The sequence below is a fragment of the Neopsephotus bourkii genome, unplaced genomic scaffold, assembly GCF_033783945.1.
Source record: "Neopsephotus bourkii isolate Nb327-2 ecotype Australia unplaced genomic scaffold, CSIRO-AGI_Nbou_v1 NB_414, whole genome shotgun sequence".
NCBI classification, from domain to species: domain Eukaryota; kingdom Metazoa; phylum Chordata; class Aves; order Psittaciformes; family Psittacidae; genus Neopsephotus; species Neopsephotus bourkii.
This window is the reverse complement of record NW_026900918.1, coordinates 307,147-320,380: the sequence shown is the minus strand read 5'-3', so window position 1 is coordinate 320,380 and position 13,234 is coordinate 307,147. Positions and strand designations below refer to the sequence as shown.

The 13,234-nt window shown below is 36.2% G+C and overlaps 1 protein-coding gene across 11 annotated transcripts in view; it reads left to right on the top strand.

Annotated features, from left to right (window-relative positions):
- The window catches only part of DMD (dystrophin), a 745,980-nt gene that overhangs the window by 446,806 nt on the left and 285,940 nt on the right, over positions 1–13,234 (top strand). For all 11 annotated transcript variants that reach the window (XM_061349397.1, XM_061349396.1, XM_061349395.1 and 8 more), the window contains one exon: positions 3,580–3,697. In XM_061349397.1, the coding sequence (XP_061205381.1) occupies positions 3,580–3,697 (118 nt within the window). The remainder of the gene's footprint in view (positions 1–3,579; positions 3,698–13,234) is intronic.

The window sequence follows — 13,234 nt, the reverse complement described above, 5'->3', positions numbered from 1 at the left end:
GTGTTATAAAAAAATCCCAATGTCTTTTCAGTGTAGCTGAGTCCACAAGTCTTTTTAACTGTTCTCTTTGTGACCTGATGGGGACTAGGTAGATTTCTGTTTAATTTGTTTTGAGACAATACTTACATAATAACTTATTTTTGTATTACCAATTTTACATAGCATATTTGTTTCAGTGTGGTGACATTCCAAATCAGAGGCATCTGGTCTGTTGCATCTGCTGTGCCCTCACCAGGGTGCCAGTGTTAATGGGATTTTCTTCCCATAGCTGTTGTAACATCTTCTAACAGTTTACCCTTTGTTTTCTGTTGAGGGTCCAGTTTTACAACATTAAATATTTGGCTGAATTTCTAAGTTTTAAAGTGTATATCCATATGTGAATTGCTTTTGCTCTGGGGTTATTTCTTTGGGTTCTTTTTTTCTTTTCTTTGTTTTAGATCATTTCAGCTAATAGTCAGCTGATATTAAATTTATTTTTTCTAACATATTTAGCGGTCTTTTAATTTCTGTTCATTAAAGCACTTCTTTTCCTAGCATAGTTATTTGTATTTTTGTTACCCACAAAATCAATTTGTATTATTAGTTTGTCCAATAACAGAATATTTTTTCTGAATTTGATAATAAGTGGAGCTCAATAGTTGCTGTTTGCTTTTATGCTACAGGATCACTGGAAGGCTCAGGAAATATACGCTTTAGTAGTTACTTTTATCCAAATTTCCATCAGGGTTTGTATGTGTATGTGAAATGCTGGTTCAATATGGAACATCTATTTAATAAGTTTTTAAGATTGTACCAATTGATAAAATTGCACTAACAAATGTAACTATTTTACAACAATTTAAATTGATAAAAATTTACCAAATTAAATATTGTTTGGGTAAGTCTCTCAGATACTTTGTATTAAATGAAAGAAAAATGTATTAATTTGAGGATTTTTCCCCCCCTTATTTGGTTGTCTTTCAGATACTAAGAAAAACCCCGTTTATTCTATAACTATAAATTACTGTTTCCTGAAAGGAAAAGAATCAAGAATCATCAGATCTGTTCATAGTATAAGGGCTTTGAGATGCCCTTGACCTCTCAGAAATGTACTTTAGTACATCTGGCAGAAAGTTAATTTTATTCACATTAAATAGCAGAGGGAAGGTTGTCCTTACAGTCCTATAGGGACAAGATTCTTGCGTCCCTGAGGAAACAGCAGAGCTAGCAAGACTCACTTTAAAGAGGCTTTGCTAGTTTTCCTGAGTGTCCAGTTCAGGAACTGCAGGTGTATATTGTGGGTAAATCGTTCTGTAATCACTTAGGTATACATCAGTTCCATGTGCTCATTTTCTTGTTGAACAAATCCTTATTGAGCTGTCCTTGCCTATTGCTTTGTTTCTTACTAGATTTCATATAGCAGAAGCTTTCTTCTGTGGTACAAGCATAGCGTTTAATGCCTGGTTGGAGGCTCAGGATGGATCAGAGAAATCATTCCCCTATTAGTATACCAAATGTAAAAATATTTAATAAAATTTAAGGAACAGTTTAGAGTCACTGTTGGAGTAAGACCTTAGAATCACTTCATTTTATTTCCATCTTCTAAGCAGTTTCTAAGGAGGGGAAGGAGAGTGAGAGGGAAAAACCATTTGGATGCCACAGAATTTTCTGGGCAAGTTGTACGTCTTTTAATGTTCCTTCTGCGCAGTTCATTTTGACAATATGTATAATACAGGTGTTGCTAGGCTGCAGAAGGACTGCTTTTTCTATTGCAAAATTCATGTCACTAACTTGTCTGCCTAGAAAATGGAGTTTTGAAGAAACATAGATATCTAGAAGTAGTAACTGCATCGGTAGATTTTATGTCTTTTTCTTGAGTACTTTCACTAAGGAGAAACTTCTAATAAGAAATTAGTTCCTTGCTTAATTATGCAAGCTGCTGCTTTAACTGCATGACTCTCTATGCAATTCAGTCAGCGTACAAGTGAAAAAATACCATCCAAGCTTTTGGGTATGAGTTTAGAAAGCCAGTTGGAACATATTTTCTAAGAACTTGTGATACAGAAGTTAAAAGCAACAATTCTACAGGATGCGTATCTTGAAAATTACCTTTTTTTCTGAAGAGCTTATAATTGCACAAAAATGAAACTTGGTGGAGATTTTAGCTTACTTTTAATGATGTATGTTATAGTTACTAAAAGTGATATTCTCATACTTTTTTGGTAATTTTATTGAAAAGAAAATTATGTTAGACCTTTACCTGTCACCTTCAACTTGATGAAATTATGTAACTCTAATCTCATAATGGAGGGCCAAATTTGAGATAAGACTGCAGGTATTTTTCCATCCAGTGCAGTCAGTGACTATCATAGAATTATAGAAACATAGAACAGTTAGGGTTTGAAAGGACCTTAAGATCATATCAGCTTGTTAAGATAAATTATTTAGAGTAAAAGCATTTTAAGGGGTGGGGAGCAGGTGGGAGGACACGACGACACATGACACGGGGGGTGGACTTTTAAGACAATAAAATGCTCAAGACACATAGTAAACAGCCAGGTGAGCATGCAAACAGGTTACCTAAGCATTGAACACTGTCCGGATAAAAAGCCCTAAAAATAAAAATCCTCCAATTACTTTTGTTGTCAGTGTAACAGCTGATGTACTGTACATACTAGCTATCTGACAGCATGCCATTCTGTTCTCTAGGCTCAAAATTGTGGGCAGAAAAAGGAAATTTGTTCATAATTTGGTAATAAATATTGCTACTTTCAACTCCTAAGACTAGGAAACCTAATGAGCATTTTTCTGTAAGCTGCACAATAGGAAGTTGAAGTTGCTAGATTTTTTTTGGTCAATGTCTTTTAAAAACATGCTTGGATGCTTCTTATCTGGGAAATCATTAAACCGATTCCTTGTTTACTCTTCCCTAATCCTTCAAAATAAGTTAAACTAATATATGCATGAATCTGATATACCTTACTTTTCTCGAGTTCTCATTTTCATAATATCTAAAGCTCTTGTATCTTAGCTTTTATTACATCCCTAAGACCATGAATCATTATGTTAAAGCCCATCTTTTTTCCCTATGAGGAACTCTAGATCCACTTCTTACTTTCTAGTCAGATTGCCTGGGCTTTGTGTATCTGCTTAACCAACATATAGGTTATTGTCAGTGTTAATTATGTTGCTGCTAGGTAAGGTGTCAGGACAGAAAAAGCAATGGTAATAGACTTACCTAAGTTAGAAGCAAGAGACAGTAATTAAAGAGTCTTAACACATTAAGATACAAACATTATTAATTAGGCTTCATGAGTTACTAGGAAAATATTGGTTAAAAAATGAAAAATTATTGTTGTTCTATATTCTAGTTTTAAAGGTTCTTTTAAAATTACTATTGCAAGTTATACTTGGTATATTTATATGTTAAGAATAACAAGACTATGTGTAAGGTCTAGACCAAATTCTTCATATTATTTGAAACAGCAAACAACCTCCGCTTTAAAACAAGCTCGCACCAAGAAAGTCCCTATATATAGTGTTCTCAACAGCTCTACATGCATTTTTCTTTGTTTTATTTTTGTATTTGTGTGTAACTAGGCAATACTACAGGATCTGGAGCAAAGACGTCCCCAGCTGGATGAACTAATAACTGCAGCACAAAATCTAAAAAACAAGACGAGCAATCAGGAGGCCAGAACTATAATTACTGACCGCAGTAAGTGGTGATTCTGCTATCATATGATGCTTCAGCAAATACGGAAAATGTTGTAACACTTGATAAGCATAGCATTTTTCGGACACTTTATGACTTTGCCATCAGGAAAATTCCATCAGGAGACACTTCACACGCAGATTTTCCAAATTGCATATAGAATAAATATCAGTGAAAGTCAGTGATTATATATTTCAAATTTTTCACCTTAATTTGGTGTTGCTTGTCTGCATAATAGAAACACATTGTAAAAAAAAAATACAGAATGTGATTGCTATAGATGAAGAAATACATTTATTCTTAAACAAGGAGGAAAAAGAAGGATTCACAGAGTATAGCTGTAGGCTTGTAAGAGTCTTTCAATTCCATCCCTTGTAGTACAACTGCAGCCTCTTCTTACATCTCCCCTCAGCAGATGCTCAAGTCCAATGGTCTGCCACTAGTCTTTATTAGTTCTTCAGTTATGGTTCCCCTTTCCATAATTAACCAACAAGGTGTGTTTAAGGTGGACAAATTAGAAAAAAAAAAGTTTTAGAAGAAGATTAGAGAAGGCAACAATGTCCTGTCACCCTTTGATGCTTGTGTGTCCTTACACCCGTCACTATAGAATCAAACACATTCTCAAGGTCATGCTGTTAAAGCAGCCCTCTGTTGTGTACTGTTATACATCTTCAGTTATTATTTTGAGTACTCAGGACTCAAAACTACAAAAAAGAATCAATTTCTTATTATCCTAGAGGTCCCCTGTGGAACTTAGGAAAGAACTAAGCCAAATGCTTTGAATGTGGACACGGCCAATTCACTTTAGGTGGATACAAACTATTTCTACAACTTGACCTGGAGATTCCTCCAGTTTTCTCCCTTAAACTGATAACTGATTTGTACATAAGGTTTATACATAGGCTAAGATTCTCTATCCCCTTAATTAAAAAAAAAAAAAGACATATAAAAATACATGCACACACATTACCTGTTCCTTTTTATTCCATCGGTAAAATAGTTTCCATAATATATCAAAATCATATTGCATTCTTGTTATAACACATACAAATATTATTTAGACTACATTTTATATGAAATTACATTATTTAACTGCTATTCTCTTCCTGGCGTTGAAGCCTATTACTGAGAGAGAGAGACAGTGCATTTGTTTTAGTTGAAGTTTGAGAAGAACTGGATAGTGCTTATATATTACATAACAATATGTTCCTGTTTGACATGCAATTCATTTTAGAATCACATAATCCATTGAATTCAGAAGTGCATGCATACACCTTAACATTACAACCCTTATTCATAGCCAACATATATATTTTCTAGTATATTTTAATTTTTAATTCTAAGACAATTCTTATGATAAGAGTTGTAAACTTCACATGAAATGCAAGCATAATTCCTATATGTCCTCATGTGAATTGCATGCATGACTAAATTTTGCTCTGTAGGAAAACTGCACTTCACTTTCAGTGAACTTGCCTTCTAAGATAGACTAAATGCTGGTCTTCATACTGAAAAAAAAAAAGGAAAGCAAGCTATCAGACTGTAAATCATGAATGAGTATGAGGTAACCCAATTATATGACAGCTTGCATCTGTGGCTAGCGGTGTGGTGACTATATTTTAATGATGATTTCTTAGCTTTAATTTATAAGAATTCCAAAAAATATTAGTTGAGTTTGAACTTCAAGTATACAAGATTAATTTTTGCTCCGATTTCACCATAAAATTTCTATGCTGAATCTATCAATATCTTTTTCAGCAAAAGTGCCACTTAGGATTCAGTCCTTTTGTGTCCTTTCAAGTGCATCTTGCTGTAGTGTAGCATCTTCTAGTATCAACCTGTTGTTAATGAAATAAAGTCAACAAATATTTCTTGTCAGAAGTACACAGGGTCAGTGTTTCTGTAGTGGGGGGAGATAAAGAATGATTAGGGCCCTTTTTGGTCCAGTCTTCTCTGGTAGCAAAACAGATTCATGAAGGTTTTTTCATGCTTAGTTTATAATTGTACAATTGTAGGTAGTACTAAACGCTATTCAAGAGGTATTTATTACTTAGGAATTTTAAGGAGATATGACACTTCCAGGAAAAAAAATGCTAGGACTTTACAATGAGACATAAAAGGTTTTTCTGTATAAAAGCTACATGTGATGTACTGTCACGTAAAATGCATCTTTAAAAGAATAATAGTAATTTTAATATTTTTAATTGCATAATCTTTTCCCCTGCATGTTGCGTGAAGAAAGGAGATCGCTATGGTTTGAATTAGACCTGCTAAATACCTGTATCGACAGGATCCATTTGTTCTTGCTGCATGTACTGTGGGGGTAGTTCACCACTTGCACCCCTTCACAGTGCTGTGCTGTCCTGAACATAGGAACATTCCTTATGGTCCGCATAGATGGGGTTCTCAAACTGTGTGCTCCCTAACAGAGCTCTTCTGATGCCTGCTGTGCTTCACAGTGCTCTCACCTAGTGCAGTTGTTTTGCTTTGCAGTCCAGTGCATACAGAGCCCAGCCTACTGCACACATGCTGTTGTCCCCGAGTCCATCCCTGGAAATCTTGCTCACAGCGAGAGCTGAACCCTGGACCAGAGAACCTTCAGTTGCTAAGACCTGTGTGTTCCCCACAGCTCTAGAGAGCATCCTCTCCTTTATACTTGGACCTTGCACCAAAGTCCTGCTGCAAGTCCTCCCTGACTGCCTCACCCACAGACTATTTTCCATTTCCTGTGGGGTTTTTTCCCTCTTCATGAATACAAGTAGGTTACCACAGGTATGTCTTAGCAGTTGTGGGTACTCATTCAGTCTACTCCATTTCATGACTTGCGCATAAGCACTGTGCCACTTGTGCTCCTCTGCAGCAGCTGTGTACCTGAGTGCAAGACACTCAGCCTTTTGTAATGTCACACTGTTAGGTGCCAAAGCCACTCATTGTATTCCATCAGGAAGGAGAGGAAGTGCAGGGCTGGCCTCTCACACAGGGAGAGACTCAATTGTAACTGGTGCACTACCTCTTCCCAGGCTGAAGCAAGGGATCTCACACTTTGAGAAATAAAAAGCTAAAAACATGAGTTAGTTTGTAAGAATACTGTCGTGGTTTACCCAGCCAGGGAGCTCTTTCACTCACTCCCCCCCTTCTTTCCCTCCCCCTACTCACGGAGGGACAGAGAGGAGAATCAAAAAGAGTGCAGCTCCCATAGGTTGAGATAAGAACAGTTTAGTAACTAAGGTACAACACAAATCACTACTGCTACCACCGATAATAATAATGATAAAGGAAATAACAAGGGAAGAGAATACAATAGTTCACCAGCAGCCGACCGATAACTCACCCCCTCAGCCCAACCAAGCACCAACTGATACCTCCTCCAACCCTGCAGTCCCTCTGCCCTTCCGGGTAACTCCCGGTTACGTCCTGGGCATGACGTGCTGTGGTATGGAATACCTCTTTGGTCAGTTTGGGTCAGGTGTCCTGTCCTTGCTTCCTCCCGGCTTCCCCTCCTCCCTGGCAGAGCATGAGGCTCACAAAGTCCTTGGTCAGACTAAACATTTGAGCGGTAATTAAAAACATTGGTGTTATCAGCTCTGTTCCCAGGCCGAAAGTCAAAACCACAGCGCTGCACCAGCTACTAAGAAGGATAAAAATGACTGCTACTGCTAAACCCAGGACAAGTATGTTGTTCATTGTTATTTGTTACTAAGGTGCTAATGAAAAAAAAACCCTTACACAATCATCTGGCCAATATCACAGGACAGATATATTGTAAACACTAAATAAGACTTGTAGCTATTCTATAAGATAGCTGCTATTCTGGCTCAAAGGACGGGTTAGTGTGCCATCAGATGGAATTAAAACCCTGAAGGTTATGCCTTCTCTGCTAATATTCAAGTAATTCTGCTTGCAGAAATATGTATATTATGCCCAGTAAAGTAAAACTTTGAATTATATTTAGAAACCATTACTGCCTTTTTAAAGTATTTGTATATGAAAAAGGTAAATATTTTATACAAAATCAAGCAAATCAAAATACATTTGTTAGAGAAACTTTATCAAGAACTGCAGAAAAGTAAATGAAGTCAATGATTATGAGTATCACGTAGGTTTAGTCTTTCTTTGGGAAATTAAAAAAAAAAGAAACTAAACATAAGCTTATACAATTGAATTATTTCATTTGAACTTTTTCCCCTTATCCTTCATTATCTGTATGAAATTGCTGAAGCTTTGCTCCATAAAAAGAACTTGGCACTATAAAGTAAAACTTATGTTATGTTTACATAGCATTATATTTAAATCTCTGTTTATGTAAATCATAGTTTGTTAACAACTTATACATTGGAGAATACATAAGAATAATTATTACATTTATTCTTGAGTAAAAGTTGTGGGAAAAGCAAGATATCTTTGTGCTTTTTTAATGTCCTTGATAAAACATTCTATTCTAACAGAACCATATGCTCTACAATAATGGTTTTCTCTACATAATGCATCACAGCTCCAAAACACTTTGTTTTACTGCTGATGAAAATGTTATTTCTTTATATTGAATGAGTTTATAAGCAACTTTAAATATGATAAAGTAATTAAACTTTGAAAATTCCTTTTATTATCCATCAGTTGCTATGTATAAAATGCATAAACCAAGTAACAACTCAATATAGAAATATACTGAGAGATAATAAAAACAAAATTACAGTCTTAGAATCAGAAATACTGAAGTAATTACAAAGGCTGTATTAGATCTTGCTAGATCCTGCAAATGTAAGAAACTTAAATAGGAGGCCTTCCTACTGCTGTGTTGATATGCATGCAAAAGGTAATGGTGAATAACCTTTCTGCTGTTTTACTTTGCTAGCAATTTACATCCCAATTTTGTAATGTGGTTTCTGGCTGTGAAAGCGATAGATGAGGTATGAAAATTAATATTTGTAGAACTGTGAAGAAATAATATGTTACTGACCAAAGAATCTCTCTTTCAAGTTGATAAGAAGCCAACGTAACATACATCTCTCTTCAGCAAGAGTGTGAAATGTAGTGAACTCTCAAAATATCAAGAGGTTAATTAGGTTCTATTATCTTAAATACATAAATAATAGCCATAAATACAAGCATTTCAATGAAGAATATTTTGATCAAGAATTACACATTGGGACCAAAAGATTTGTTTTGAAATTTTACTTGACAGTTTTTAAAACCAAGTCCATAAATGTATGAATAATTTAGCAAGAATGCCTTCAGAAGAGTTATTTTGGTTTTCAGTTTGGGGATTTTTGTTTATTTTTTAAAAAATTATAATTGGTTGTTAGGAAAACTGCAGTTAAACTAATCTGAAAAGAATCTAAGTGTTTCCGTGGCACCTCATAAAATAGCCTATATCAAATAGCTTGCTGTATTTGACAGTTTTATTGCAAAATCATCAACTCATCATCAATTTTGCTACAAAATATATGGAAACTCCACAGTGAATTACAGCTGTACTGTTGTTCTCGTCATCTTAATAAAGCAGTCATCTCCATGGTACTACCACCCATGCAGTTTTCTCTAAGAGCTATTGAATACAGATAAAGGGTTTACCACTTGAAAAAAAAAGAAAATAAATATGATCTGGAATTTGTCATCCAGTAGTAAAACTTGTAGTTACCAACACTATGAAGGAAAAGTGGAAAACTGTACTTGTATACAGTTTGCCCAGTTACTTGTTGATATTTTTAAGATGAATTGTTGAATAAACCCGAGTATTCTATTCACTGGATTCCACATTTCAAGAAATTCTCAAGAACCTGAGTAATAGCTTTGCTGCATCATAAAGACTGTAGGAGCATAGAATAGTTAGGGTTTAAAAACACATTAAGATTTTCTTGTTCCAACCACCCTGCCATGGACAGGGACACCTCACGAGTTGACCCTGTTGCCCAAGTCTCTGTTCAACCTGGTCTTGAACACTGCCAGGGAGGGAGCATTTTACCACTTCCCTGGGCAACCTGTTCCAGTGCCTCACCACCCTCACAGTAAAAACTTCTTCCTTATATCTAACCTGAACTTCCCCTGTTTTACGTTGTACCCATTACCCCTTGTCCTATCACTACAGTCACTGATGAAGAGTCCCTCTCCAGCACCCTTGTAGGCCTCCTTCAGATATTGTACGGCTGCTATGAGGTCTCCACACAGCCTTCTCTTCTCCAGGCTAAACAGCCCAAACTTTCTCAGCCTGTCTTCATATGGGAGGTGCTCCAGCCCTCTGATCATCCTTGTAGCCCTTCTCCAGACTTGTTCCAACAGGTCCATGCTCTTCTTATGTTGAGGTCCACAGAACTGTACACAGTACTCCAAATGGGTTCTCATGAGGGCAGAGCAGAGGGGCGGGATCACTTCCTTCAACCTGCTGGTCATGCTCCTTTTGATGCAGCCCAGGATATGGTTGGTTTCTGTGCTGCGAGTGCACATTGAAGCTGGCTCATGTTAAGTTTCTCTTTAACCAACACCCCCAAGCCCTTCTCCACAGGGCTGCTCTGAATCTCTTCTTTGCCCAGCCTGTAGCTGTGCCTGGGATTGCTCTGACCCAGGTGTAGGACCTTGGACTTGGCATGGTTAAACTTCATAAGGCTGGCATCAGCCCACCTCACAAGCGAGTCAAGGTCCCTCTGGATGGCATTCCTTCCCTCCAGCGTATCAACCGAACCACACAGCTTGGTGTCATCGGCAAACTTGCTGAGGGCGCGCTCAATCCCACTGTCCCTGTTGCCACCAAAGATGTTGAATAGGATTGGTCCCAACACAGACCCCTGAGGGACACCACTCATGACTGGTCTCCACTTGGACATTGAGCCATTGACTGAACTCTCTGCATGAGGCCATCCAGCCAAGATGCTAAGGTTATTAGTCATCCTGGTGTACTTTACAGCTTAAACCTTGTGTTGCTGTGCTGGAGAAAAAGACCTTTCAGAAAGACTGGTATGAAAGAATTTTTTTTTTACAAGCCTTTTAAATAATTTTGACTAGGCCCCAAAAATCAAAACCATAAGGAAAATCCAAACAACAAAATAAAATGGAAAAACAAACCCCCACTCTGAATAAGGAAAGCATGGTTTGGTAGGGGGATGCTTCATACTAACAGGATATACATTGTTGTACAGTGTACCCCTGGGTACATGAATTTAGGGACCAAGTTAATCAATACAGCCAGAATACAGACATCTAATTGATAGTGTCAAGAAAATCAAAGCCTATTTATTATTCTGCAGTTTACTGGTCTGTTCTTAAAATGTTTGGAGACAGGTGGTAGAGGTGATTTTAGTGAAACAGCCAAAGCATATAAATGTTCAGCCTCCTTCAACCTACTCAGTCACTTTCACCCAGGTGAAAGTAACTGTTGCCCAGAACCATGAGCAGGTGTGAAATTACAGAAAGTCTTGTTTACAGCCCGTCAGTAGGCAATTCCTTTACCCAGGTACTACCCTCTGCTCCCCTACTGTGGTAAGTCCTATGAATAGTGTTAAGGGCATGTTTTCCTTCTTTATGTTCAATAGGAGTAATATTTTAACAGACTGTTTTTATTTAGCTATCTGCCTTTTTTCCTAAAGTCTTTGTGAAAACCTCTAATAGACAATAGATAAAAATCTGCATGCATATATTCTTTCTTTTTTTTTAAAGTTTAACAAGACCAGTGCTTCAGTAGCTTCAGAAAGGAGCAAATTTACTTGCAAAAATATTAGTAGCAAAATGTAAAGGGAAGGTAAGTAACTGCCACACAGAATGAGACTTCAGGTCCTATTAATTTAGACTGTTGTCTCTGAAACTGTTAGTTCTAGGTCCTCCTGAAGAATATTTAGGAATTAAGTAGTATGCAAATGTGAAGTGAATTGAGAGTGCTTCTCAGGAAACAAAGTCTTTCTTTTACTTCTTAAATAACTAGAGAAGTGCTACCATAATTTTTTGAAACATTTAACTGACTAAAGCTGTCAAGAATTTGCAGTTCTTCAATAAAGCAAACACTGAGTTGTTTTAGAATTGTCAACGTTTACCTGTGTCCAATGTGAGACTTCCTATTTACAGTGTTACAGCAAAAAATTTGGATGTTATTGCACAGGATTTAAAAATTGGATTCAGTCTCATTTTACAAAATGTTAATTAATCATCATATATAATACTTTAAAATATTAAAATAATAAATGCTGAAAAAGTTTGACTTACATCTTGTCAGTGGCAGAAGAACATTCTATTAACTTATGTAGTGGCCAAATAATCAGAAGGAATTTTTTTTTCCTCTTTAGTAAAAGCAGAAAGACTCCATTTTCTACATTAAAAGGAGTGGTATTAATAATTTGCCATTAAAAATATTTAGAACACTTATACCATACTTGCAGCCCATCTTCATTGCAAGTAAATATCCAAAATGATCAAGCTCCAAAAGTGAGAGGGAAACAACTGCTTATTATTGATAACTGTACTACTATTCTGTACTGTAAGAATTTTTCTTCAACATTAAAGACTTTTTTTATAACCAATTGAAATTCCCTATCTACTGATGAGCTTCCATTGCTGTGTTCCTATAGGGTCCATCTAGAAAATCTATAAATTTACTGTTTAACCTTAAAATCTATGTGAGTAGATGCTCAAGGTTATGCTGAGCGGTGTTTTATTTTCTGTTTGTGGTTTGGGTCTTTTTTTGATTCTGTTGGGGGTTTTATTTTATTTTATTTTTTTAGATAGGTTTCTATTTCTTACTAAGTGCTAGAATGACTTCATGCAATTGAAATCTGAAAGTCTCAAAAGTATTCCATCATATGGTTTGGGTGCATTCCCTTTTTTCTTTAAGTGAGCTATAGCGCTCCATTTTTAACAAAAGCACCCCATTTACCCCCAGAAGCCTGAACATCTTCCTAGTTTTCACTCTCTTTATACAGGTTTGGGTTGGAGGGTTTTTTTGTTTTTGTTGTGGGTTTTTTTTAGTTAATAGCTTTAATATTTTTATTTTAATCGATCTTTTAAATGTTGAAGTTCAGTTAGTTTATACAATCATCAAAATACTTTTTTAAGATTAAACTATTTGGATTTTATCTATGTGATTTTAGCTATGCTTTTATTGTTTACTGGGATAAGATAAAGCCACATACACATGCTGTAAAATGGAGAGAATGCTTGCAAAGACTGAGGCAGCCTTCTAGTAATGTGGGCTAGCACAGCAAAGCAAGTGGGATTTTTATTCCTTCTTTGCAACTATATAACTGCTTTAGATAAATATTTGCCATTTCTCATTTTTCTTCCGAGTTGGAAGTTCCCTGCCAAACACTAAGCATAGACTTAATTTTTATGCCTAAGGTCAGTTGTGTGAGAGCGTATGGGCTTGGGCTTTTTTTTTTTGTTTTTTTGCCTTTAGGGATCAATGAAAATACAGTAAGAGCAAACTTCCTGCATCATCAGAAGTGAGGATGATCTCAATAATTTCTAGATCTGCTATAGACTTTCTTTGTAATTCCAGAAAAGTCTTAGTTACATATGTTCAGTTCTTTCTTAGATAAGGTGGGATAATATCTTTACTAGCAA